This window comes from Rattus norvegicus, chromosome 7 (assembly GCF_021556685.1).
Source record: "Rattus norvegicus strain SHRSP/BbbUtx chromosome 7, alternate assembly SHRSP_T2T, whole genome shotgun sequence".
Classification (NCBI taxonomy): Eukaryota; Metazoa; Chordata; class Mammalia; order Rodentia; family Muridae; genus Rattus; species Rattus norvegicus.
Window position 1 is genome coordinate 99026990 of NC_141540.1, and position 27665 is coordinate 99054654.

General features: G+C 48.6%; 2 protein-coding genes across 8 annotated transcripts in view; one reads left to right on the forward strand and one right to left on the reverse strand.

Moving 5' to 3' along the window:
- Zhx2 (zinc fingers and homeoboxes 2) overlaps window positions 1–25187 on the forward strand; it is a 147651-nt gene extending 122464 nt beyond the window's left edge. For 2 of the 3 annotated variants that reach the window (XM_087557375.1, XM_087557376.1), the window contains exons 3-4: window positions 10361–13075; window positions 23914–25187. In XM_087557375.1, coding sequence (XP_087413501.1) covers window positions 10562–13072 — 2511 coding nt within the window. In that variant the 5' untranslated portion in view covers window positions 10361–10561 and the 3' untranslated portion in view covers window positions 13073–13075; window positions 23914–25187. Of the gene's footprint in view, window positions 1–10360; window positions 13076–23913 lie in introns of those variants that run through there. The other variant, NM_001271056.1, reaches the window with a different exon arrangement.
- Derl1 (derlin 1) overlaps window positions 1–27665 on the reverse strand; it is a 125906-nt gene that overhangs the window by 47809 nt on the left and 50432 nt on the right. For 3 of the 5 annotated variants that reach the window (XR_015624232.1, XR_015624233.1, XM_087558014.1), the window contains exons 9-11: window positions 20975–21034; window positions 20616–20739; window positions 19732–19798 (exon numbers count right to left, since the gene is read on the reverse strand). Coding sequence is in view for 3 of the 5 variants with exons in the window: in XM_087558014.1 (XP_087414140.1) it covers window positions 19753–19798; window positions 20616–20739; window positions 20975–21034 (230 nt within the window). In the remaining 2 variants the exon portion in view is untranslated. Of the gene's footprint in view, window positions 1–5708; window positions 6356–19553; window positions 19799–20615; window positions 20740–20974; window positions 21035–27665 lie in introns of those variants that run through there. The other 2 variants (XM_087558015.1, XM_087558012.1) reach the window with 2 other exon arrangements.

Genomic DNA, 27665 nt, shown 5'->3' on the forward strand with positions numbered 1-27665 from the left:
TTAGGAATGCAGGTCCCTAGGCCACATTCCCAAATGTTTGAGTTTGATTAGTTTGGACTGAGTCCCAAGAACTGGCAGTTTTTCAACCCCACCCCACCCCCAACCAGGTACGGTGTGAAGGTGCAACAGTTTGCTGACCTACCCATAAAATTCAAGTGTAGACTTAAGATAGACTAGAAATGAGTCAGAAAACTTTTAGGGATGAACTCAGGGTCACCGTTGGCCTGAGTAATTCCTATCACATGGATGAGAGAAATGGTAGTAAAGACAGAGAAAGATGAACAAGTTGGGAACTGGAATTTAGAGACAAACCCAGGACCACTAACGTCTGCATCGAGTTACTCCCACCCCCATCCCAGCACTGTTTCCCCCAAGACACCAACTGGTCAGGAAACCTTGGGATAGATATTGTTGTGACTTAAAAACACCAACAAGCAATGCCTGTTACCTCAGGAATGGTCTACCCTTGATGAACCGCAGCCCAGACTGCTAAGATCTCTGTCAGAAAACCTGTCGGAGCTAAAAGCATCCTTCTAGACGTTGATGTCTTCAGGAGAGGCTCCCTGTCAAAGCTCCCAGACAGCCCTGTTATTTCCTTTGACAGCCTCAGTGCAAATCCGAGAGAAATGACTCCTATGAAGGCCCCAAGTATGATTTCCTTGAGTTCCCCTTGGCCTCTGAGCATCCACACCCCAGATGGACTTTTGCAGAGCCTCTGGCTTCTGCCTGAGTCTCCCATACTGGAAACCTGCATAGAGGAGCCTCCAGCAGAGAGATCTCACCCCTTCCGGTACCTTCCTTCAGAGGTCAAGAACCTAGACATGACCCTCGAGCTGATGTACAGGGTTCTTGTCAACCACATAGAGTCTCCAGGGCTGCTCTGGGGCTTTTGCTGTCCCTTCCTTAGGAACTTCAGGCCACAAATAGAGAAAAGTCAGGAAACGACTACCATCATGACTCAGGACATGAGAGTAGGGAGGAGAAAGATTCAGAAGATAGTGGAAATGTGCCAGCCTAGAGGGTCTCAGAGAGCCTCACTACTCAGGCTGAGACTCACCTCGGTGGCAGCAGCATTTCCAGGAGACCAGTAGTAAATCCAGAAGTGCAGGAACTGTTCCACATTTACTGACCATAATCCTCCCTCAGTTTATAGATAAAGTTTGTATCCCGGTGCTACTGCTCTGTGACCTTGACCTCACTCCTTGATCTCTCTAAGCCTTAAAGCCCACTTAAAGTTTTGGAGAAATCAAAACTCCTGTCTTTGGTAAATACTAATCCCATAATGAATATCTACTGTCCTTTGCTGGGGAAGTGAGTGTGGAAGAACCTAGTGGTGCCGGCTTGGAAAGCAACACTGAATGGGAGAAAGTTCTAGATGGAAAAGTGTAGCACTCTCAGCAACTACTCAAACACAGGAGAAAAATGTCTCACAGCCATCTGGATCCTGGCTGTTTGCTTTGGCTTTGTCTCAATGACTGATCGATCACTTGCTGGGTCTCGGAGGCCTTACCTTCAATGATTACGCCTCTCTTCCTGCCTCTCCTGCCCCCAAAGTTGCCTCTGGGAACCTTCTGCCTCTCGGACCCTCCCTGCCTGAAAGGCTCTGACCCTCCTTTGCTTGAAGAATCAACCGTCAGCTCCTTAGTGTCATCGTCAGCTCCTTAGTGTCATCCTCTAGCGCCCAAGCCTGCCTCTGCTCTTACGGCTTAGCCTTGTCAAGCCCCAGAGGCACCTTTACTGTTTCAGGAGGAGGATTAGGGTCCTCAGTTCAGAAGAGCTGTCATTTTCCTTCCTTGTACCTAGGAAAACCACCCTCCCACCTTCAAAGCCCTGCTCACCAGGGGAGGCCATGTGGCATCATGCCAAGAGCCACGGAGCCAGATAGTATCTGTTCAAATCCCAGCTCTGCCTAGAAGTGGCTGTATGTTCTTAGTCTCCAAGACCCATGTGCTCCCTGATCTCAGCTCTTCTGTGGACAGTTGGAGTTGATCATAGCTACTTTGCAGAGTTATCGTAAAGACTCACCAGGAAAGTATGGAGACTTTGCATCAGCAGGTCACCTGCCTCACAAAATGATAGGAACGGCTTTCATGATTCAAAACTTCCTTCTTTACTTGTCTTTACAATGCCCATGTGTTCTGTGGTCATCTTCTCATGGAGGGAGGTTACCCCCATCCTGTAGCCACCCCTTCCTGCCCCCTTCTTCCACATGGTGACCTTGGCTCACTGCTCACAGACAACCTCAGTATCTGAAACCATGTCTGACCCTGGCAGGTGCCTGGTCAGTCTGCCCCCAACATTCGCAAGTCACTTGTATGGCACTGAAAGACTTCCAGATGGCAGGGCCTGGCTCCGGTGTTACGGGGTGAACTGTGCTCAAACCCCAAGGCTCATATGTTGAGGTTCTAACAGCCTGCTGCTCAGAGTGAAGAAACTCTGGGCAGAGGTGATTAGTGTTGAGGTGTTATGGTGGGCCCTAACCCAGAGTGATGGTGCCATTTTATGAAGTAAGTTAACCCTGTAAACAGCTCTAATGAAATTCACTGAGTCCCCCCACCCCAAAACATACCCAGAGGTAAGGTCATTGAAGTGAAGCATTGTCAGTGTGTTGGGGGAGGGGTTATGTTTGTGCCCAGTTCAGGCCCTTAGAGACACCAAGACCCACAACTCAGAGCTTTTCTATTGGGGTACCTGCCATCCATTCCAGACAATTCTCTGTATCTCAACGTGTATTTTACCCACTCATTTACTCATTTCTATTTTTTATAAAGTTTGTTTTCCTTTTTGTGCATGCATGTGAGCATGTGTGAGTGAGTGTGTGTGTGTGTGTGTGTGTGTGTGTGTGTGTGTGTGTGTGTGTGTGTGCGCGCGCGCGCGCGCGCGCGTGCGTGCGTAAGTGCGCTGCATGCACATCTGGGCCCACAGGGCAGAAAGGATATTGGATTCCCTGGAACTGGAGTTTATGGGTGTTTGTGAGCCAACATGAGGATGCTGGGAACTGAACCTGGGTCCTCTGGAACAGCCATAGACCTTTCTAACTTCTGAGTCATCATGTCTGTCCTCCAGCCTCTGATTTGTTTCTGTTTGTACCAACTTTGACCAGTGCATCTCAGGCTCTGCTCAGAACACTTTAGCTTCTGTGCCAGTGAGAACCAGGTTGCATGGTGACAACCCTAACCCTGACCATGGCTCACATGTTCAGACAGATACCCCCAAGTGCTTGGCTCTACACACCCCCAGACCTTGCTCTGCCAGGATAATGTTTCCCAAGGCAGTGTTTCTCCCAACCCTTCCAGCGAGACCCAAGAGATGAATTCCCCAGAGGTTCCACATATCAGAAGCCCTCTCTAGTTTCAATCTTTTTCCTCGCTCTTTAATCCACTCTGGCTTCCTGCGTGCTTGCTGACTGAGTTTTGGAAGATAGTGCATGTTTTGAACCCGTCTTGGAACCCAGAGAAGTGGTATGCCTATTTCATTACAATGCGCCTTCTCTCTCAGACTCAGTAAATTAGAATCGTACTGGTACTTTCTGTAGAAAAAGTCCTTTCTCTCCCTCACCCACCTCTGACTGATGTGTCTGTTCTATGTAAATGCAGTCTCTGTTCACTCCCTCTTTTTGGAAAATTAAAACTCAGAAGCTCCACACCCTTTGGCCAGTGGGTGAGCCACATCCTTCTGTGTCAACAGTACCCATGCAGAATGTTGGAGGCTTTCCCTTCTGGTATTCTTCCACTAATGTAGCCCGGCACCCACCCACTACACGCATGCACACACATGCTCACACTGTCAAACGTTCCTGAGAGCTTTTACCATACCTTGCTACTCTGTATGAGCTGCTGCTCACAAAAAGCATTCCCACTGTTCCCATGATGTTTCCCAGACTCATTTCGGCCAAAGTCTGGCCCTGCCAGCCCTAACCACCTAGGATCAGCCACCTGTCCTCCATGGGCAGCAGTGAGAACCAGGGCGAGGAGACTTATCCCATACAAGCACACTAAGAAGGAGAATAAGTAGAAAAACAAAGTGGACAGAAGTCTATTGTGCCCAAGTTCACCTTCAGAGCACGATTGTGAGGCCCAGGGCTGTTTTTAAAGTACGTTATTCATGTTTATTTTAGGCACGTTAGTATTTTGCCTACATGTATTCCCGTTAGAAGATGTCAGATCCCCTGGAACTAGAGTTACAGACAGTTGTGAGCTGCCATGTGGGTGCTGGGAACCAAACCCTGGTTCTTTGGAATCACAATTCATGTTCTTAACCACTGAGCCATCTCTCCAGCTCAGAGGTCCAGGTTTAGATAAAGGGAAAAAGGTATACATCTAGTGAAGATGTGGGCCCGTCTGCACATTTGGCTTGAGCCTTTGTGTCTAGCCCACAAGTAGTCAGCAGTATGCGATAGCTCTGTCTAGGAGACAAGACTCACCTCTAACTGACACCAAGTGTCTTAGTCGGGTTTCTATTTCTGTACAAAACTTCATGACCAAGAAGCAAGTTGGGCAGGAAAGGATTTATTCAGCTTACATTTCCACATTGCTCTTCGCTACCAAAGGAAGTCAGGACTGGAGCTCAAGCAGGTCAGGAGGCAGGAACTGATGCAGAAGCCATGGAGGGATGTTACTTACTGGCTTCCTTCTCCTGGCTTGCTCAGCTTGCTCTCTTATAGAAGCCAAGACAAGGAGCCAAGGGATGGCACCATCCACAAGAGGCCCTCCCACCCTTGATCACTAGTTGAGAGAATGCCTAACGGCTGGATCTCATGGAGGCATTTCCTCAAGGGAGGTTCCTCTCTTTGTGATAACTCCAGCTTGTGTCAAGGTGACACACAGAACCAGTCAGTACACCAGGTTCTCGGCCATTCCCTTCCCTTATGTACTACTGTAAGAAAATCCCAAGCCTTTAATCCCAGCACTTAGGAGGCAGAAGTAAGAGGATCTCTGAGTTTGAGGTAGCCTAGTCTACAGAATGAGTTCCAGGGCAATCGGGGCTATACAAAGAAACTTTGTCTCAAAAAACAGAACAAAAAGAAAAGGGAAAAAAGAAAAAGAAAATTGCAATTCCTTAGGGAACATTTCTCAAAAGTCTTATAGCCAATGAGAGCTGTTACAGGCATGGACTGAAGTAGGATCTTATGTGTCAGAGCAAAGACTAGGAATAGATGCATGTGGATATAGAAACAGAGACCATTTATTAGGACATAGAAAGCACACCTGAGCCTAGAAGCAGGGCCAGGGAACTGGAGATAGTTACCAGCTCAAAGTAGTGTTCAATTCCCACCCCAAGAGTGGCCAGCCTTTATGGGTCATCCACATAGTGCCCACCGTCTCCCACATTTCTGTATCCCATACTTTTCCTGCACATGCTCTCTCCTTTATATGTATCCCTGACAGGGGGAGGTTCGTAGTCTTCCGGTAACTGGCTTCTCTCATGTCAGTCTTGATGACTCTCTCCTCACCCCACTCTCCTGCCTCAGAGAGGTGCAGTGTAGCTCTTAAGAATTTCTTCAGCCCTTCCAGGACAGTTGCTTATGGCACTGCCCATGAGACTGTCCCCAGTGGTGGTGAATATGGTAACTACTCCCTGTGGGGCCCCTGAGCCACCCTCACTTTAAGTGCAAAGAGCCCTATGTAGCTGGTGGCTCCTGTATTGAACAGCAAAGATCTAGAGCAATGTGCAACCAATAAGCAAATGAGCGAGTAGCTACGCTCTTAGCCACAACATAGACCAATTTAATGTTGCTTGTTGGACAGTGCTTTGAAGAAAGGAAAGAAACGTATCGGGGAGAAGTTCACTTACAAAGAAACGATAGTCAGGAATGCTCTCTCCAGGGGGTGGACTGTTCTGACAAGAGGCCCTGTGGTGGAAGTGACACTCCTGCTTGAACAGCTGGAGTGTGTCAGCAATGCAGAGAGGGCACGGGTCGAGATATGCCCAAACTTGCAGACTGTTACAAAAGAGTGGAATTCACTGTGGTGTGAAACCAGAGAAGCTGGAAAAAGCACCCAGAACCAGCTCTGATCTTAACACGTCCCTCTGTTGCTCCGGAATTTGTGGGTGGCTGTGGTAGAAATCCAGGCTAGAGACAATGGCGGCTTCTCTCAGAGCTAAAAAGGTGCCTCTGAACAGTACAGTGGACAGGGCTGCTGGTGACTCAGCTGTGAGGCTCCGAGGCCCAAGGTGGCCACGGTAGAGCCCTGACAGACTGGAATGCTCTCGTGGGGAGCACATGTTTGAGGGGATGAAATTCAAAGGGAAGTCGGGGGCTGGAACAAGCTGGTGTCCTCACACAACGAAAGGCTTCAGCTGCAGCTCCTGCGGCCCCAAGAAGCCAGCCTTGCAGCCCATCCCCACATGCCAACTAAAGACAAGAGAAACAGAGGGAAGCAGAAAGAACTTTTATCACTTTATTTTATCTTACTTTATTTTATTATTTGGTTTTTCTTAGCAGAGTTTCTCTGTGTAGCCATGGTTATCCTGGAATTCACTCTATAGACCAGGCTGGCCTCCAGCTCAGAGCTCGATCTGCCTCTGCCTCCCGCGTGCTAGGATCAAAGGCATGCGCCACCACTACCAGATGAGAAATTTTAACCACTGTGTTGGGAAGAGCAAAACTAAAGGAGTCTAATGGCCACAGGTTCATCTTCTAAGAACTGATATGAGCTTTGGGTTTAAAGGAGGGAGAATTGGGGCAAAGGGTGTGTAGTTAAGTAGCCCCCAGCCAAAGTGTGGTCCCACCCATCACCGTCTGAAAGGTGGTGCAGTAACAAATTCATCTCCCAGTCACTGGTATGGTCAGAATCCCTTCAGGATAATCCATGCAGCCGCCCCAGCAGAGATCTCACCTTACGGTGGCCATCCTATAGGATTTGCCATTACTGGAACCCACGATGACGGAAGGTTTCAGACAATGACTCTTTGTGCCTTAAACCTTAAAGGAAGCTGAGTCAGCTCAGATAGGGACACGTGTCTTAACGATGATCGTACCTGGGCAGAGCCAAGTGAAAGTCTGAATTAAAGTATAATAGACAGACACAGAATGAAGGCAGAGGTGTCTGGCGTTCATCCGGCCTCAGTTACCTTTCGAGCCTGAGTAAGGAGTCTGTGTTTCTTAGCAAAATCACCTTCTCAGAGTCTGATGCAAGTATAGCCAACAGAGGGACGTGGTCACCCTCTGCTCTGCTTTTCCCATGGTGTCTCCTTACAGCCACTCCTGAGGGACATGCACCCACTATTGATAGAGTGCTCCATCCAGAAAACACCATGTTCCAGTGTCTGAGAGGTCAGGCTCTCGGGCTCACCAAGAAGCACTGGCCCTTTCCTGAGTCTGTGCAGTTTGGCCCCTGGGCCCTAGTGACCCATAGAGTTGCAGGATACATAGATTCCTCACTTCTGCCCTTGAGTCCTGTCCTAAGTGGACTCAAGGGCCAGTAAGTCCTCTCTTCCCTTCACTTCTCCTAGATGTGACATATCCTTGTCCCCAAACACCCTCATCTCCATTCTAAGTACAAAGTGACGATAAAAGTAGTCACAAAGTAAAGGGCATTGAGATGCCAACAGCAGCCCAGCCCAGCAGTTCCCTAGAGTTCTGGTGACCACATATTGTAACAAGCAAATTGTTCCTGTGGCCAAACTAATGTTTGTTTGATACAGTTCCAATCAAAATTCTATAGGATTGTATTTTGCAGTTGATTCTGATTTATGAGTATAATCAAGACAACCAAGAGGGGGCTGGAGAGGTGGCTCAGCGGTTAAGAGCACTGACTACTCTCCCAGAGGTCCTGAGTTCAATTCCCAGCAACCACATGGTGGCTCACAACCATCTGTAATGGGATCCAGTTCTTCCTCTGGTCTGCATGAAGACAGCTACAGTGTAGTCATATAAAATAAATAAATATTTAAAAAAAAAAAAACAACCAAGAAAGGGTTCTGGGGGAATGGGGAATAAGGAAGAACCACTACAATACTAACATGTACTCCAAATAAATTAAAAATTATTTTAAAAAATTGTTTAAAAAATTAAATTAACAGTAAGCCCCAGAAGGTAGACCAGATGTCCAGACTGGACAACTAGGAGCAAGCTGTAGTAAATGTAACATGCAGTGTGTGGTGAAGGTGTTCCTTACACCCTAAATAACACACACTGCTGGGATAACCTGCAATTGCTCAAGGGAACATGGCTGTATTTAACCTGAGAGTGTTATACTTAACTCAAGGTAAATTCAGTCCTGGTGACTCAGGTGTAAAACAAAAACCATTAAGTGAGCAGGACTTGAGGGTGCAATACCTATAAAGCCAGCTCTTAGGAAGCTGTGCGAGAAGCCTGCTGGGAGTTTGAGGAAGGCCTGAGCTACATAGCAAGACCCTATCCTAAAGATCAAAGGCAAACAAACGAACAAAACTAAGCCAAAAGGCCCTAAAGAAATCACAGATTCCTTATTAGGAGTCAATATGATTTAAGTGAATGGTCAACATGTAAAAAGAGGAAACATGAATTAATATACTTCATCTATTAAAAAAACAAAAACAAAACCACAAAACAATAGGATTTCCAGATATGAAAACATAATAAAAGAAGCCACAAAAGGAAAAAAAATGATGAGTTACCTAAACTTAAGATTTCTACATGTTAGACTTATTAAAACACTCTCACAACAGCTGAAAGGCAGACGTTTAAATTTGCAGCAGGTGTAATAAAGCACTTGTACGCGTTAGTAATGAAACCACTGAGCACCCCAGTGAGGGGTGGCATAAAAAGACCCCTCAGGAGTAGGTAGGGGAAATGGCTCGGTGGGTAAAGCACTTGCTGTGCTCACAGCCCCAGAACCCACATAAGGCCACACGTGGTAGTATTGTCTATGATCTCAGTACTCTTACAGTTAGGTAGAAGACGGAGATAGGAGAATCCCCAGAAATTCTCCTTGAGCTAGCCTGTCATAGGGACCAGTGAGCAAAAAGAGACCTTGTCTCAGTCAAGGAGTAGCCAAGGTCTAACTTCCTGAGTTTGTCCCCTGATCGCTGTACACATGCAGTAGCAGTTGCACATCTACACGTGCACACACACACACACAGGGTAGGGGGTTGTTTCGTGTTTTTAAAGCACAGGGGCTGGCGAGATGGCTCAGCAATTAAGAACACGCACTGCTATTCTACAGGACTAGAGTTTGGTTCCCAGCACCCACATTAGGTGGCCCATAACTGCCTGCAACTCCAGCTCCAGGAGATCTGATGCCCTCTTCGGACTCCTGCAAGTACCCGTGCACACACGGGCATACAAACACACACAGAGGAATAAAATAAACCTCTCTTTTTTAATCACCTAAGTTATGGAAACCGTTTTCCTTGCCTAACTGTCAAGGCCCTTCGGTGGTAGTGCTTCATGTGAGCCGATTTGCGAGTCAGGGCCTCTCAGGCACTGCCAGAAGAAAGGCCATCTGAGGCAAGAATGTAGTCACGTGAGTCAAGAGAACCCTTTCCAGGCCCGTGTCCAAAGGCAGTTTATTACAGCCAACCATGAGAGCGCATGCCTGCGATCCCGGCACTCGGGAGTCTGAGGCAAGAGAAGCAAGACTTCACAGCCACCCTAGGCTGTGGTGGGAATGCAAGGCCACCCTGGATTATATGAGAGAGCCTGTCACAAATGTCCCTATAATGTAATACCGTGCTGCCCCTTTAAGTGGAAATGGGGTGAGAAACAAGGCAAGTCCTGCACTTGTATTGGTGGTTTGCATTATTCTCCTCTACACAGCTCTACATTTTCTATATTGTTTTTTTATGATAAGAAGCAACACATCCATGTCTCCTTTTTGTACTGTCCTTTTGTTTGGTTGTTGTGTTTGGGGACAGAAACTGAGTATTTAACCCAGGCTACCTTTGAAATGAAACCCATGATCTTAGTGCCTCAGCCGTCTGAGTTACACTGATTACAGGCATGCGTCTCTCCACACCAGGCTCTCTTACCACATTCTAATGCCATGGAAACCCATTTGCAGTCCCGGGTTAGGTGTCTTGCTTCTGATGTCCCACAAATAAAAGGCAACTTGCAACACCTCGCTTGTTCTGCGCACCCCACTCTGCACTTCTGAAGATCCTTGGATCTTTGTCTTCTCTCTGTAACTTTGTGTCTCTGAACATGGAGACCCCAACCTTGTTTGCTTGGCCTGGTTCCACTTTCTTCCCAGAGAAAAGAAGAGACCATTGCCTTTCATGTTTCTAACCCATTGCCACCTCGCCATCGGTGCTTACATGTGTGTTTGATTTGGTGCCAGTTGGGGTGGGTCATGGGAACAAAAAAAAAAAAAAAAACCTGGTTTCTTTCTCGTTGCGAAGAAGAGTCGCTGAATCTGCCTCTGTTCATGTCCCACAGATATGAAGCCTCCTGGTTTGCTCGGAGATTGCTACGGTTACAATTTTCTGTGCTGAAATCCTTCTGAAACACTCAGGCGGAAGGCTTCAGCATCCAAGGGAAGCCAAAGGCATTTGAGAGGAAGTAAAGCCCAGAGCCAAGAATCTCGCTGTCCTTCGTCTACCCACTCCAAAAAGAAGGCATTGCTCCCAGGCAGGCAGCATGGCAAGCAAACGGAAATCGACAACGCCGTGCATGGTCCGGACATCACAGGTGGTAGAACAAGACGTGCTGGAGGAGGCAGACAGGGCCAAAGACAAAGGACTGGGCGTGCCACCGTCCGATGTGAGCAAGGAGAGGTGGGCAGCAGAGCCGGAACCCTCGTCCAAAGAAAGCGAGGTGGTGGAGGTGAGATCGGTGGGGGAGAGCCAGTCCAAGAAACTCCAGGGTGGGTATGAGTGCAAGTACTGCCCTTACTCCACGCAAAACCTGAATGAGTTCACGGAGCACGTGGATATGCAGCACCCCAACGTGATTCTCAACCCCCTCTACGTATGTGCCGAATGTAACTTCACAACCAAAAAGTATGACTCCCTGTCTGACCACAACTCCAAGTTCCATCCCGGGGAGACCAACTTCAAGCTGAAGTTAATCAAGCGTAATAATCAGACGGTCCTAGAGCAGTCCATCGAGGCCACCAACCACGTTGTGTCCATCACTGCCAGTGCTCCTGGAAGTAGTGATAATGACCCCGGGGTCTCAGTAGGTAAGACTGCCACGGTGAAGACAGGAAAGCAGAAGGCAGATGCCAAGAAAGTGCCCAAGAAGCCTGATGAGGCTGCCCCAGACAACCATATGGAAGGGACTGCCCGCCTGGTGACAGACACAGCCGAGATCCTGTCCAGACTTGGAAGTGTGGAGCTCCTTCACGATTCACTGGGACACGTCATGCCTTCCGTACAGCTGCCACCAAATATCAACCTTGTCCCCAAGGTCCCCGTCCCGCTGAATACTACCAAATACAACTCTGCCCTGGACACAAATGCTACCATGATCAACTCCTTCAACAAGTTCCCTTACCCCACCCAGGCTGAGCTCTCCTGGCTGACCGCAGCCTCCAAACACCCAGAGGAGCATATCCGAATCTGGTTTGCCACCCAGCGTTTAAAGCATGGTATCAGCTGGTCCCCAGAGGAGGTGGAGGAGGCCCGAAAGAAGATGTTTAACGGCACGATTCAGTCAGTACCCCCAACTATCACTGTGCTTCCTGCACAGCTGACCCCCACAAAAGTGTCACAGCCCATCCTCCAGACAGCCCTACCGTGCCAGATCCTTGGCCAGCCCAGCCTGGTGCTGACTCAAGTGACAAGTGGGTCAACAGCTGTCTCGTGTTCTCCCATCACACTTGCCGTGGCTGGAGTGACCAACCATGGCCAGAAGAGACCTCTGGTGACTCCTCAAGCTGCCCCTGAGCCGAAGCGTCCACACATCGCCCAGGTGCCAGAACCTCCACCCAAGGTGGCCAATACCCCACTCACGCCAGCTAGTGATCGCAAGAAGACCAAGTTACAGATCGCCCACCTCAAGGCAAGCTTCTTACAGAGCCAGTTCCCTGACGATGCCGAGGTGTACCGGCTCATTGAGGTGACAGGCCTTGCCAGGAGTGAGATCAAGAAGTGGTTCAGCGACCATCGCTACCGGTGTCAGAGAGGCATTGTCCACATCACCAGCGAATCCCTTGCCAAAGACCAGATGGCCATTACTGGCACCCGACACGGTCGCACCTACCACGTATACCCAGACTTTGCCGCCCAGAAGTTCAAAGAGAAAAGCCAGGGACAGTTGAAAACCCTGGAAGACAGCTTTCTGAAAAGCTCTTTTCCCACCCAGGCAGAAGTAGAACGGCTGAGGGTGGAAACCAAGCTAAGCAGGAGGGAAATCGACTCCTGGTTTTCCGAGAGGCGAAAGCTTCGAGACAGCATGGAGCAGGCTGTCTTGGATTCCATGGGGTCTGGCAAAAAGGGCTCGGATGTGGTAGCCCCCAATGGTGCTCTATCCCGACTTGATCAGCTCTCTGGTGCCCAGTTAGCTGGTCCTTTGCCCAGTCCTTCATCAGCAGTTGTACAAAATCAAGAGCAGGTTCACCTACTCAGGAGCACCTTTGCAAGAACCCAGTGGCCCACTCCTCAGGAGTACGACCAGTTAGCTGCCAAGACTGGCCTGGTCCGAACTGAGATTGTGCGCTGGTTCAAGGAGAACAGATGCTTACTAAAAACTGGAACGTTGAGCTGGTTGGAGCAGTATCAGAGGCATCACCTGTCAGATGACCATGGCCACGATGTCGCATCAAGAAGAGCGACAAAACACGTTGCTGAGAGCCCAAAGAATGGAAGCGAGGTGGCTCACCAGTATGCCAAGGACCCCAAAGCCCTCGGCGAGGAGGAATCCGAGAAGCTGGTCCCCAGGGTGAAATTGGTCGGCGATCCATCCAAGGACTGTCTGGCGGGCAAGCCCTCAGAGGCCACCTCAGACAGATCCGAGGGTAGCCGAGATGGCCAGGGCAGCGAGGAAAACGAGGAGTCAGGCATCGTGGACTTTGTGGAGGTGACGGTTGGAGAGGAGGACGCCATCTCAGAGAAGTGGGGTAGCTGGAGTCAGAGAGTAGCAGAAGGCACAGTAGAAAGAGCGGACTCCGACTCGGACAGCACCCCTGCAGAGGCCGGCCAAGCCTGACAGGTAACTCTGCCTGTTTACTGCAGAGAATAGGCGAGCCCAGATTCCCTTTCCTTATTAGCAGTGTTAGTATAGCCGATGGGTTCCAAGATGTTGACGAAGACAATGGACGTTTTTAAAATTAATCAATTGGCTGTCCGTAGATATTGACAAAGTTGTCCACATCGATAAGATGTGTTGTCGGCATGGTGTGTTCAAGTACTCCTTATCAAACACGCCGGGGTCCTGATTTCAATTCTTTTTCCAGAATTTGGAATATTCGCACATATAGTGGGATATCTTGGGGTTGGGACCCTAGTCTGAATCTGAAAATATTTATGTTTCATATTTACATTATGAACAAAGCCAAAGGTAACTCCAATGCAACAGCATTCCTCGTTGTGTGCACTTCGTGGAGCAGTAGTTCCCTCCTCACACTGGCATTGGGACGCCTCAGAGTCCGAAGCACTTAATGTGTAGTTTACAATTTCACATTCCGGATAGTCAGCCTGTGTCTATAGGTATACTCATCAGAATGTATTGAAATACACACACGTAATGGAATGGCCCAGTGGGGCTCGTTTCATATGTACTACCTCACACACACCTGTCAGCTGTGCACGTGTGCATGCATGCATGCATACGTGCATGTGTGTGTGCGTGCATGTGTGTGAAGGTTCTTTGAAGTAAGGCCTGACAGTTCTGTTCCCTTATTTGTAAGGCTGATCTCAGCAGGGATGCCCTGCTGCCTGGGCCTGTTTGGACACCAACCTTCAGGCCTGCTCGTACTTGAGTCCTCTCAAACTGTTAGAGCAACACACCCTCTGTTTGTATTATGTTCACAGCTGGAGAAAACACACACACACACACACACACACACACACACACCCAAGAAGGAAGGCAGTGTATCTTTTCCTTTTTTGTTTTATTTCAAGTTTACAGAATTGGAGAGTCAAGGTTGCTTCTTTGCACCTGAAAGGCTTGGAAAATACTCCCCATTTGCTTTCTGTGTCTCAGTAAAAGATGCATTTCAGCTTACGTCCCAGTAACTCCTTCAAATCTGGACAAGACCTGTGCAGATTTAGACCTGAGGAACCACAAAAGCCAGGGAAGGGATGTTACCATGGTTACTAATGGCCATGTCATCCACATAATGGGACAGGCCTTGAAGCCCTGGGTGTGTGTGCTTCCCAAGAGGTCAGTGCAAGTCAAACCCCAGCGTAGAGGCAGACTTGGCTGCGTGAGGAGAAAAGGAGGTGGGAGGAGGGGCTGCTTTGCTGAGAGATCACAAGAGCAGCCTGAAACAAGGCTGAAATGCCTGCCCATGATTTGACCAGGTGAGCTGCTCTAGAGATCACGTAAGCCACAGAAGGGGCCTCCTAAGCTGTCCTTTGACATAAAGACTAGGGTTTCTAGGATGATCATATGGTCCCGAAGGAACCCCTAGAAATTACACACCTCATTGTTGAGGAGCTTAAAAAACTTGGGCCAGCCACGTTGCTCCTTAATAACTCCATTATTGCGTGATTAAAAAAAAAAAAAAAAAAAAAAAAAAAAAAAAAAAACGAGGTGCCTGGCAAATCAGTAAAACCCTCTGGAAGCTTTTCCTAGCCCGTTCCAGCAACAGTTTAATGTATGGCAACCTCAGGGTACCTTCACATCTTCTTGCGGAACTGCCAGTGGATCCAGGCTAGGATGTAGCCCGAGAGAAGGTGCTGGGGATAGGTGGAAATCCTGAAATCAATGGGAGCATCAACAAGCCACTTCCGTCAGGCTACCTTGGTGTCTTCCCTTTCTCTGGCTGTTCCTCCACCTTCTTAGAAAGGCCTGCCAGTCTAGCTGATTTCTCTATTGAAACAGGGTCGTTCTGTCCTGTCTTTTGTCTTGATTTTTGTGCTGTGAATACTGTAGCTGGCCCTGAGCTTCTCTCTTGATCTTGATCCCTGATATGAATTTACAACGTTGCTACTTCTTCCCACGTTAGAGCAAACAATCGTCTCCGTCCCATTCAACAATATATTCAGAGCATCCTGTGGCTGCCATGATAGATACCAAAAGACAATGGAAGGAGACAGACGGTGCGGTTCCCATTCCCAACAGAGCTCAGCTGGGCCGAGGGCAGAGACAGTACTTTCATAACTAAACAGTATGGCTCGTGATGTAATGGGGATGTGCACTGTAGTGTGGGAACTCCCTGGAGGCAACCCAGACTGGGCATCCTAAGGGGTTAAGGAAAGAGGGGACACTGACGCTGGGGTAGCTTTTTAGGAGAGCCAAAAAATTAAATAAAGAAAAGAGTTGTTCAAGCAGAAAGAGCAACATGGGCCAAGGTCCAGAGACGGCAAAGGGACAGTACACGTGAGGACCAGAAGAGGATCGTCATAGCCAGGAAGTGCTGTGGGTTCCGTTAATGATTAAAAGAAGCAAACTGAAAGCAAGGCTGTCTTTTCTGAGAAGCTGAAGCTACTCTGAACCAGCCATGTTGGCTGAATTGAACATGAGAATACAAGTACCTCAGCTCGGCCTATGGTGATGCTCACTCCTCCCCACAGCTGGGGGAGAGGGAGCCTAGGGGCAGCTGTCCCCCAGGAGAGCCGGGGCCACCTGTTGGCATCCCTTCCCCAAAGGCATACACCATCTGGGTAGGCTGTGGTTGCCTCGTTCCCTGAGGCCTGAAGGAAACAGAGCTGCAAAGATCAGGGGATGAATCCATCCTTGGGGAAGGAGAAGGAAAGACAGGTGAAGGTGTCTGGGGGAGCAGCAGGCTTGCCTGAGATCCCCATGTTCTCACCTCTGGCAGAGGCAACTCTGTATAGTTTTATAATCCTCAGACAGCAAGAAGCTCACTCACGTCCCTCCATCCCTCAGCTCAGCTGGATCTTGGGTTCCCACTCTTGCCGCTGCCCATATGTTCTCTGTACTCGGACAGGCAGAAATGTCCCATTGCTGTTGGCCACTGCCCTCCCTCCGCCTTCTGCCCAAGGGTGAGGGGAATGCCCAGGGGGTTAGAAGTTAACTGTTGAATTAACATCGGATCACTCAGAAATGCAGGAAACTACCTGTATCCCCATTTTCTGTTTATGAGGAAGTGTCACAACTGTGAGCTGCAGATATTCCTCAGCTAGATACTGGCACTGTTCAGCATCTGCTGGTATCACATATTCATGATGGCCTCCTGACAGTTCAGGGAGCCATGTTATAGAGGAAGGGCCTATAAGCCACTCGGGCAGAGCATCTGAAAATCAGCTCAAGTCCTAACCAGAAGCACCCCTCGAAGATGTCCCCCGACTTACAGGGTGGGAAAAAGGTCTTCTTAAACTATGGATCTCTTGAAATCCATGATTACTGCCTAACTTGTGTATTGGAGTGGGGGAGAGGGTTCCATTGATTAAACTGATGGTTGAGAGTCCCTGTAAAAGTCTGAGCGCAGCAGTGACGCATGCCAGTAATCCCAACACCGGGAAGGCAGAGACAGAAGAATCTAGAGCTCACTGGCCAACCAGTTTAGCCAAACTTACAAGCTCTGGGTTCATGAGAGATCCTATTTCAAAACCTTAGGTGCAGAATGACTAAAGAAGAAACCAAATGTCAACCTCTGACTTACACACACACACACACATATACACACACACATCCACACACACATGCACACACACGCACACACACGCACACACACATGCACGCACGCACAAGACATATCTAGGAAATTGCAGTTATCTGCAATGGAAACATATATCATAATCACTAAAATAATTGATGGTTTAAACTTTATAAAGGTGTTGTATGAAACCCAAGATGGGGAACGGTAGGGGCAGGCAACTCCTAGGGGCTAAAGGATTAGATTTTCCCCTGTGGGACTGAGTAGCTCCCCCAATCAACCCCTGTGCACTAACACCTGCAAGCACCATGGCCGTGAATTCCCCACACCAAGCTCTCCTCAGCCTTAAGGTTAGGCACAGCCATCAGCAACCTTCCCAGCCCTTAAGTAATGTTGTATTGATTCAGGCTTAGGGTTTGCATAATTTTTATTTATCTCATTGATAGACATTGCCTAGAGAGAGGTTGAAAAAAATACACCTTTTCCCCCCTAAAACTGAGCCAACCTACTTAGGCAAGATAGTCTTAAGCTTATGTCTGAATGTATGATCAGATGAACTATCTTATTGCTGCTGCTGCTACTGATGATGATGGTGGTGGTGGTGATGATGTTGATGATGACGGTCCTGGTGGTGTGGTGGTAGTGGTGATGATAATGATGGTAATGATGGCGTGATAATGATGATGATGGTGTTAATAATGGTGGTGATGATGATGGTGATGATGCTAATGATGACAAGCTTCCATTTATTGGCGTATACAATATGCTTAGCATTCTCTGAAATAGATCCAGAAAGTCCTTTGAACCTCCCCACCATCTAGGGAGGCAGGCACAGCTTTTCCTCCATCTCATAGAGCACAAAAGCTGGAACCACCTTTCGTCAATCCCTGGGTCCAGCACCTGCTTCAATGGTAGCACCATTGCCTTGTCCAAACCAACAAACAGAATGCAGGCATAACGTACTCAGGAGTGAAAGCTAAGGTAACATTCTGTATTAATTGCTTTCTTGTTACTGTGAGGATACACATGGCAGACACAACTTAGGAAAGAGAAATTCATTATTGGTTCACAGGAAAAGCATGGGAACAGGATCACCTCCATCCCTAGCAGTGACTCCATTACAGTGTGACCCAGAAAGCAGAAAAACAGCTCAGGATCACGGCAGATATATCCTTCAGGGCCTGCCCCCAGTGGCTTACCACCACCAGTCATTCCCTAACTCTCAAACACTCAACAGCCTTTGATAGAATGACCTAAGACAGGGAATGGGCCTCAAAACACAAACCATAGCACGGTGCTCAGCAAAAGCCAGAGAGAGCTCACTTCATGCCAGGCACTATGAAAGTGCTTGGCTTTGCCAAAAAGCCGAGATGCAGCCCTACCTGGATCTCAGCCTAAAAAGGTAAGGCATATTCATAAAGCAGAAATCTGTCTGGATTGTTCTTTTTAAAGACTTTTTAAATTTTTTTTATTTTAAATGATGTATTCAGGGAAGGTGAGGGTTATGCACACGGAACAAAGGAGGCCAGAAGAGGGTGTTAGATCCATTGCAGTTGAAGTTACAGGCAATTATGAGCCGCCCATCTTGGATTCTGGGAACCAGACTTGGGTCCTCTGCAGGAACATTATGTATTCTTAATCACGCAGCCATGTTCCAGCCCCCACCATCTGGACCGTTTCATGAGAGCTATGCACACAGAAATTGGAGGAGCCCTGAGGGAGAAAGGTGGCTTTTCTGGTTTAAAAAAAAAAAAAAAACCCATGTGCATAAGCTTTCTTCTCATTCAGACAAAGGAGACTCAGAAACCAGAAGCAACTCACAGGATTCGCTCAGCCGGTGTCTAAATTTGGCTCAAGATCTCCAGTCACTATCTTCCCGGCCTCCAGATTTCTGGCAGTTTCCAACTCTTGATGATTAGCGATGGCTCAGGGAAGGTGTGAAACTTGTGAAATGTCAAATAAAATACTAATAATTGTCATGGTTCAGCTTCCTTAAAATACTAAAGGCTGCTTAATTGTTGTATGCTGGCCACAACTTAAAGTCCAGAATGAATATGAATAGATATGTATACATATATATCATATATGCATATATTCCCCTCACTCACTGTTCAGGTTAGCTGTCTATATATAGATGATGAATGAATGAGTATAAATGAGTGAATTAATGAATGAATATACGCTAACCATCAGTTTTCCTGCCACTTCCCCACTAGACTCTTGAAGTCAAGGGCCCCACCTCACGCCATCAGTCCCTGGTTCCCGGTGCACAGTTGGAAGAGATAGTCATGGGTGTCTCTGCCCATCAACTAGTAATGCAGGCTGGACAGCTTTGAAAGAGAAGAGGCTGATTTGGGTTACACTTCTGGAAGTGCATGGTTGAGTGACCATCTGGTGATGGCCTTCCTGCTGGTAGAATCCAAAACAGTACAGAGGCAGGCAGGAAGCATGGGATCTGTGTGTGTGTGTGTGTGTGTGTGTGTGTGTGTGTGTGTGTGTGTGTGTGTGTTTCCTGATATCTCTCTATCTTACGTTTTAATTATAATTACTAAAAACATGTTATTTGTACAGATTTATGGTTTCTTTATGACATCTCTGGACATGCTTTAGTTACGCCCCCACTTTCACTCCCAGGCCTCCTTCTTACTCCCTACAAGTCACTCTTCTGCCCCTAAGACAGATGACTCAGACTATGATGGACATAGGCAACAGAATGGTGTTGGGGGATCTTGGAGGTTGAACTGTGGATAGAAAGGGGCAGTATCTTCTAGAGATCTCTTGTCCTGTGGAAGTGCCTAGACCCATCGTGAACAACCAGGGATTATATACTACAAATACGTTAATAGGGCAGATTTCATGTTAAATTACCTTACCACCAGGAAAAAAATAAACAGGGAGGAAACATTTTGGCAGGGGCCAAATATGTTTTTTATTGGGTTGGCTGACACTACCGTGAACATGTGTACATCCAAAGTCACCAAAGAGTATACATTGTTATGCGAGGTTTTGAGTACCAGCAAAGTGGGGGAGGCTTACTGTTAGAATGCAATGTTAGAATCTAGCCTCTACGCCATCACGATACCTGCAGCAGCTTCTCTTGCTTTCACGGAGAGCGACAGGCATCCTGCTGAGACGTGGTCTCTGGGCCCCTAAATAATAGACAATCCAGTGCCAGGAGTCAAGGACATCAAAGCAACACAACCTGCTCTCCCCACCCCCTATGCCCCTGCCTGGGAACCGGAGAGCATGGCTGCAGGCTCTTGCAATGAAACTCATCCCTACCCTCAAAGCTCTAAGAAGAGACTCCCTCCTCTGCCACATGGGCTCTGGTTATCTTCAGAGCCCTGGCCACACCGTCTGTCTCTGTCACTGGGGCCTGAGCTATCCTCAGAATCTCCTCTGTACTGCTGCCTTGCTGTCTGTCTGTCCATGGCTACTAAAAACCTCTTCTAATACACCCTTTATTCCCTCGGTAATCTATCTCTGTATCGTCTTGAACCCACCCCCATCCAAGACCTAGTGATGAACTACAGAGGAACCACAGTTAAACCGAAGCAGGTTTCTTCCCTACAGCAAGGAGGACCCATGATAATGGGATAAAATGGTTAGCAGAGAGCCAGCCCTGGGTGAGTAAGCAGTACACTTGCTTAGCCTACCCACATAAAAAAATTTCTAGGTGGAAGACCAAAGCCAGGCTCCCAGGCTCCATGCCGCCAGAATCAGGATTTGTGGCACATCAGTGTGATGCCCCACTGCAAATCAGACACACATTCTACTTTCTGAACCCTGGGCATGTTGCAGTCAAGGCTCCCTTTCTGCTCTCTCATTGGTGAAAGAGTCCCAGCCTAAATAGCTGCATGGCCCTAAGATGTTTAACCTTTGGAGTCTAAGAGCTATAACTGCCAGATTCAGATAGGGGCACAGTGGCTGTATGTCCCCTCTCACCCCACAAGGAAAGCGTCTTACCTTAACAAATGTGATGAGAGAGGCTTGCAGCTGGCTTGGATGACAACCACCACGTGGACCTCCCAAAGCATCCACTTGGAACTCCACGTTGTTCGGAGGAAGCTGGACTGAGTACGGTGAGGACCTTGAGAGGAAACATACCAGACCTAAGAAGCTTGCTATCAACAGCCACTCAGCTCCTCCTTGGAACAGAATGGAAAGACCAATGGACGTCTGCAAGTCAGCAGCCACAGGGGGCAAGGCACTTACTTACCTTCAGCCCCACTGTGTCACCCGCAGCCGGTTATCACTGAAGTAGAAGAGTGGGGTAGTTTGGGAGACAGACAGAATATAAGAATATGTTATTGAAAGATATTCACCATGTCTCTCAGGTAGTGCAGTTTTTCTCTCCCAAGTCCTCAGGTGCCGGAGAGAAAGTCCTACGGGTGGAAAAAAGAAAAACAAACAAAAGAAGGGCTGTCACATGATTCTGGGTTTCGTTTCTTTTTCTTTTTCTTTTATGTTTTGCCAACATATAGAGTACTAGGGAAGCAGATTATTTGCCAAAGAATTAGTATTTTCAACATGACAAATTATCCTCAAAGCAGATGTGGAAGGTGGTTTATATTGAGGTTGGATTTCCTTGAGGTAAAGTTTTTCCAATGGAGGCCAGAAGAAAGTGTGCCTAGTGGCTTTGCAGTTTCCTCCAAACCTCTGGGGGTGAGGTGACCCATGGGGGCATCCAGCCAAGCCATAGAACTCCCTAGGGAGGTAGTGAGGGCCACACAGGCACAGCACAGTGATAGACTTTGTCATTCCCCTGTACAGCAGCTACCTCTGTAACAGCTCTGCACTAACTCCCCTTTTCCACTCACTAACAAATGCCTGTGGAGTAGCCCATGTGTGCACTGCAGGGAGATGGCTGGGGTCAGCACCAAGCGCTATGGGTCCCACAAACGGCCTGACTGCCTCATACCAACATACAATCAACCAGACAACTGAAGGCAGTATGTGAGGACCACACTGGAAGGTATCTTGGCTGTGTGACTGGGGGACAGCTCCATGTGTGATGAGGTCAGGAAATGGAAGCCCAGTGAGCTGGTAAAATGGAGGAGAAAAGGCAGAGAGACTTGCCCAGTTAAGTCCAATCTCCTTCCTGCTGGGCCTGGGGCTTCATGGAGACTGGACCATGTTCCCAGGGCAGCAGGTGAAGGAAACAGAGTGTGGTTCAAGAATTCCCCTTGACAACATGGAAGCAGGACCGTGCCCAATGTGCCAAGGCCTCTGATCTGCAGCCTGATGCTGGCGGAAGAATGACTGTTCCAGATGGCATACCGGATGGCGGGATCAGAACTAGCTCTGTCTACCCTGCTTCATTCAGTGTGCACACAGTAGGACTGTGAGAAACACAGGCCAGGGTTCAACCACTCTCACTTTACCCCTAGCGGGACCTTGCACTGGAAAGGAAGTAAAACTAGCCTACGGGGCGCTTGCTGGCCAGCTGTCCTTTAGGTTTGGACCATGAGCATCTGAAACCAGTCGACAGGGGTCCCATTTCCCTGTCTTCCATGACTCTGTCAGTTCCCACAGCCTGAGCCCTCCCATGGCCACATACTCTGGGAACATCAGAGGAGAATTAGAGTCCAATTTGAAGAACACTTCCAGGGTCTGAGCCATGCACATGTAGTTGTGATAACTGAAGAAAGAGGAAAGGGTGGGTAGGTGGAGCAGTGGACTATGCCCGGAAACTTGGTAAGTCTGAGGGAGTTAGAAGCCCTGGAACCTCATACCAGAGGATGGTAGAAGCTTCGCCTGCTTCTGACCAGTCCCTGTCACGTGACCATACTCCCTACATAGGAATGTGACCTATGGCCACCCAGATCAGAACAGAGTCTCCATGCTAATATCTAGAGGCCCTGAGGGTTTAGCCAATAAGCTTCCCTCCTCAGACATTCCTTCCTGAAAAAGGTATTAAAGCTCTGATCCACCCTGAGGAGGTGGTATGCACCCATTTTCCACAATGAACAGTCAGTAAACGTTCTGGATAAGAACTGACTGTTTCTTTCATCAAGAACCACCACAGGGAGCTTGGAAGAAGCCTTCATTTACACAGCCACCATCTAAGTCTCCCACAGAAGGCCCCTCGGTGCTCCCAGACAATTAATTACCTCTGAGCTAAGGACAGCCGCTGATGAGCTAAGATAGAGACCCCTATCCTCCATTCCCAGTCTCCTTGTTCTTAGCCCACAGGCCTCCTAGTTCCCCTGACCCAGCGGTGTCTGTGTGTCCAGGAGCTTGGGAGTCCCTGGCCCCGGGCTCCTCATCATAGGCTGCATTTCCCCACACCCTGAGCAGTGTATCTGTGCTTCCCTCCAGCCCATCACCTGATAGCAGGCATGAAGTAAATGTAGTCTAGCGCTCCTCTGCCCGGCTGAGTTCCAATACCCAGCAGAGGGGCGGAATGCCGGACCACCAGAGGGGCAATGTCTTCCTTTTTCTAGGTCAGACTTTCCGCCTGTCAATCAACCCTAAGGACTTGCTCAACATTTTATCGTCATTGTCATCATCGTCATTATACCCATTTTAAAAATCTATATAAGGAGGGCTGCTAAGATGGTTCAGTTAGTAAAGGTGATTGTCAATCCTGAGTTTGATCCCTGGAGCAGAAAAAAAAGAAACGACTCCCACAGCTGTCCTGTGACCGCTACATCATGTGTGCGCATGCGCACACAGACACACACCTTGCCAGCCTACACCTACTCTCTAAAGTTATACCTAAATCAGGAAAAGCAGGCAGTATCTCTTGAGACCCTGTAGGTCAGACTTTTCATGAATATAGCAGAATACCTGACAAGGAGTGACTTAATTGGAATTTTAGCTTACAGTTCAGCGTGGTTCGCGCCGTGGTGACTTGGGGCTGTATTTCTGGGTCTGGGGTGTGACAAAACATGACAGCAGTGGGAAGGAACGTGTGACTGACAGAAAGCAGAAAGAACCGGAAGCAGCCAGGGATAGCATACCCGGAAGAACCCTCCCCAAGTGTCCTGCTTCTTCCCCTTGGGCTCCGCCTCCCAAAGTATCCTTTGCTTCCCAAAATAACCCAACAGCGTGGGACCAAGCGTTTCAACAGAGATAGGCCGTGGGGGGCATTTAAGATTCAAGCATAGCCCCAACTTGAAGGGCTTCTGTCCCTCCTTCAAACCCCATGAAGGCTTTGGAAGGAGTTCCCAACCCGTAGGAGGCCTATGAAGAAACCTTCCACCCCCAAGAAATGGCAGTCCTCTTTCTGACATCCCTTTGGTTTGTGTCATCCCTCTAGGGCACTGGTCTGAACCTCAGCACTGACAAAGGAGATGCTCTGTCTTTGAAGAAAGAAGAAAGCCCTGCCCGGGATGGCTGTGGGCCACCTCAGCAGCACTCTGAGTGGAAGTGCTTCAGCAGTGCCTGGAGGCCACAGGAACTCCGGAGCTCTCAATATCCCCCCGAGAGGCTGGGTGGGAATTGTTCATAGTGCCAAAGTCCTACTACTGCGTTTTCAATGGGTCCCTGTACATAGCCTTTGCCTTCGCCCCAGCCCCGCCTCTTGCTATACTGGAACTGATTTATACAATGTGGGAATTTTGTTACCTTTTTAATCGAGGGCCACTTCCTTTTCCAGCGCTTCTGTGGTAAGGCGTTTGCATTTTTTTTTTAAATTCCCAGGAAGGAGGGCTAACCACATTGCTTTTCTTTTCTCTTTCTTCCTTTCACTTTATTAACAAGGGGGAGGGAGCGTTAGCATAAGTACCACTGTATCTACTGGATTTTAGGTAGGAAGAATTTCTTCTTTAAGGTAGTTTGACATTTGGGAGATGTCTTGGTCGGAAGGGCCGAGGTCAGTCCTCTGGCTCAAAGTGAAATGGGCTCACAAATAACCTACATCAAACCGTTCCCAGTTCCCCAGCTGCCTTTTGGGGACCTTACCTCAGCCCTACACCAAGAGGTGGGGCTGGCTTCTCAACTGCTTTGGATAATTGGGGAACAGGTGGCTGCCCTCTTTACAAATCTTTTTAAAATACCAGCAAAAAGGGCTCCCACCACAGATGATGCCATCATTACTCTTGGGAAATTCAGAGTGGTCTTCCTGGCTAGACGGTACCAAGATAAACATCTCTGCTTTTCTCTTCTCTTCTCACCGCCTTTTCTTGGTGTGGCGTTTGACAAGATTTCAGTTCAAAGCCTCACTATGGATTGATTTTGTTGCTGTTGTTGTTGTCGTTCGTGTGGTGTGTGTGTGTGTGTGTGTGTGTGTGTGTGTGTGTGTGTGTGTGTGTGTGTGTGTGTGCTGGGCCAATTTTAGATACCTGAGTGCACTTTTTTTTAGTTAGTCCTAACTTTTAAAGAAAGAAAGCCAAGAGATATATCTGGTGTAAATGTCAAGACATGGATTCTGTTTGCTGTCCTGTCCCCTCCCCTACTCCCCAGACCCTTGACCCCACTTGAGTACACTGCACAAATTAAACGCTAGGGAGTTTGAATAAAGGCAGTTTTTCTAACTCGTCACTCATTTGTTGTAACTCAATAAAGCAAAGACTAAACGTTTTTATAACCTTCCCTCTGCTCCCTGTTCTTCATTGTCGCCTGGCTCCTGAGCCTTGGCCTGTAGTCCTGACTTGGCCACTCACCATTGCCACACCTTTTTAAGGTTTATCACTGTAAATGCATGAATGTGTATGTGCGCGTTCACACACATTCACAAACATGCATAAATAATTTTAAGTTATCCCTTCTGTTCATATTCCTGTAGCCAAAATTCAAGTTATGGTTACACCTGGCTATAAGAAATGCTGGCCAAGTAGCCAAGAATCAGAGGAGGAGTCCTATCCCTAAGAAGAAAGGGGAAAGGGGAGTGGTCAGACAATCAAGGTCACCTCCCGTCCTGGTTACATGAGCTACTGCAATCTACTTTGCATCTGGTTGAATCTGAGAAGCATGAACGATGTCATCCTGAACTTAGAATTTATTCAAGACTCTCCATCGTCAAAGCCGACTCTTACCCATGATGTCAAATGCCTGTCGTGTCTAGATCCGTCTCTGTCCCATACACCCTTGTGTTGCCGTCATTTCTGAGGCCTCTCCCAAGACATCAATGCCCATGGGTTGGTAAAGGGTAGGAATAAATAACTCTGGAGTTGATCTCAGGGAACAGTGCCCCCTTCATTGCACACAAACAACCATGGACATGGTGGAAGCCTATGTACTATGGTTGGTTGGCACAGAACCTTGCATTGGACAGTGAGCACAAAAACCACCAGAGTTTCTGTGTGGAAGAATCACCCCAAGAAGACAAGCAGAGCACAGACTCATCCGAAGGCAACTACTGATTCTGCCCCTACTTCCGAATCCAGTGTTCTGACTTCGGGAGCGTGGAGTGCCAGACTTACTTAGCAGCACCGTGCGCCATGTACCCTGGCTGCCAGGTCAGGCCTGCAGAACGCATGTGGTGACAAGTCAGGCTCCGTGAGGCCAAAGGCTTAGGGGCCTGATTAGAGGGAAGGCTCTTGAGAAAGGAAACTGGAAGGGGCATTAAAGAGTCAGACCTAAGCAGGGTCCTCTGAGTGTCTGCCCAGGCAGATAAGAGGACAGGCAGCCTAGAGCAGGGACTACAGGCGTCCAGCAACAAGGAAGGGAACAGGTGAGCTTCCACCTTCCACCACGAGTGAGACTGGCCTCCATGCATGTTGCTTCCTCCTGAGTTCCCAGGGGTGTAAAGAGATGAAGGTGAGGTGGCTAAGGGTACCTCTGGAGGTTAAATCACCTGAAGCCAAGTCTCCCTCCTGCGACTGTCTGAGTTGCTTTTCTATTGCTGTGATGAAGCACCATGACCAAAGGAACTTAGAACAGCATTCGGAGAGGGGGAGGGAGGGGGAGAAGGGGGGGGGAGCACAAAGAGAAGGAAGGGAGGGAGGGAGATCACAAGGAGGAGGGAGGGAGAGAAGGAGGGAGGGAGGGGAGATGAGGGAGGGAAGGAAGGGTGGGAGGGCACAAGGAAGAGGGGAGGGAGGAGGAGGGAAAGAGAGAGGAGGGAGGGAAGGAGAGAGCGGGAGGGAGGGCACAAGGAAGAAGGAAGGGAGGGGAAGGAAGGAGGGGGAGGGAGGGGGAGAGAAGGAGGGAGAAGAAGGGGAGGTAAGGAGAACATAAGGAGGAAGAAAGGAGAGGGAGGGGAAGAGGAAGGGGAAGGGAGGGAGGTGGAGGAAGATTTAGCCCTGGGTGGCATAGCTGGCTCGGTCTGGTCACTGCACTGCCCTTTCTCTGTGTCACCAGCACCTGGCCCCTCGTCACCCCATGCTGTCCTGCCCTCCCGTCAATGAGTATCTTCAGCACAGCTCCACAGGTGGCTGCACTTCCGTCATGCTATTCACCTTGCAGTTAGGCTTGCCTTTCGGAAACAATTTAAAGGAATCCTTCAAGCAAGTCCCTGGGAGCCATCCTCAAATGCCTAATGTAGAAACCAGGGGAAGAGTCCAGGTAATAGTCAGGAATGAAAACCGGGGAAGACGGTTGTGTCCTTTTAACCACCTATTAAAATGTGTCAGGCTGTGCTTCTCCAGCAGGAAAGACCGAAGGGTGGCGGGCCTAGGAGAGAGATTCTGTGGGACAGGCAGGGCTCCTGCAGGGGTGGAGAGCAGCAGGTAGTGGCCAGCTGCTGTTTCTACCTATTGTGGACCCCTAGCACTTCCTTCGAGGGATCTCCTCTTGTGTGGCTGGTCTTCTGTTGAGGGTGGGAGCAGGGGGCAGCCCGTCATGGGGATTCACCCTCCCCCTCTGCCAGGCGCACACTCTAGTGGGCCTAGACAGATACAAGGCCACACAAACCCCAATCTGGACCGGTCAGGTTCTGGAAAAAGGACTGCTTTTTCCAGTGTGTCAATGGTGAGTGTGATAGTATTCGCCAGGAGCCAGGTTCTGTGGCTTTTTATTTCTATAGGACACATGAACAAATATCTACACACCCAATCTAGGGCACCAACAATCTATGGTCCCTCCAAGTTTAGCTTGATGAACCAATACCTTTAGTAGGCATTGCTTACA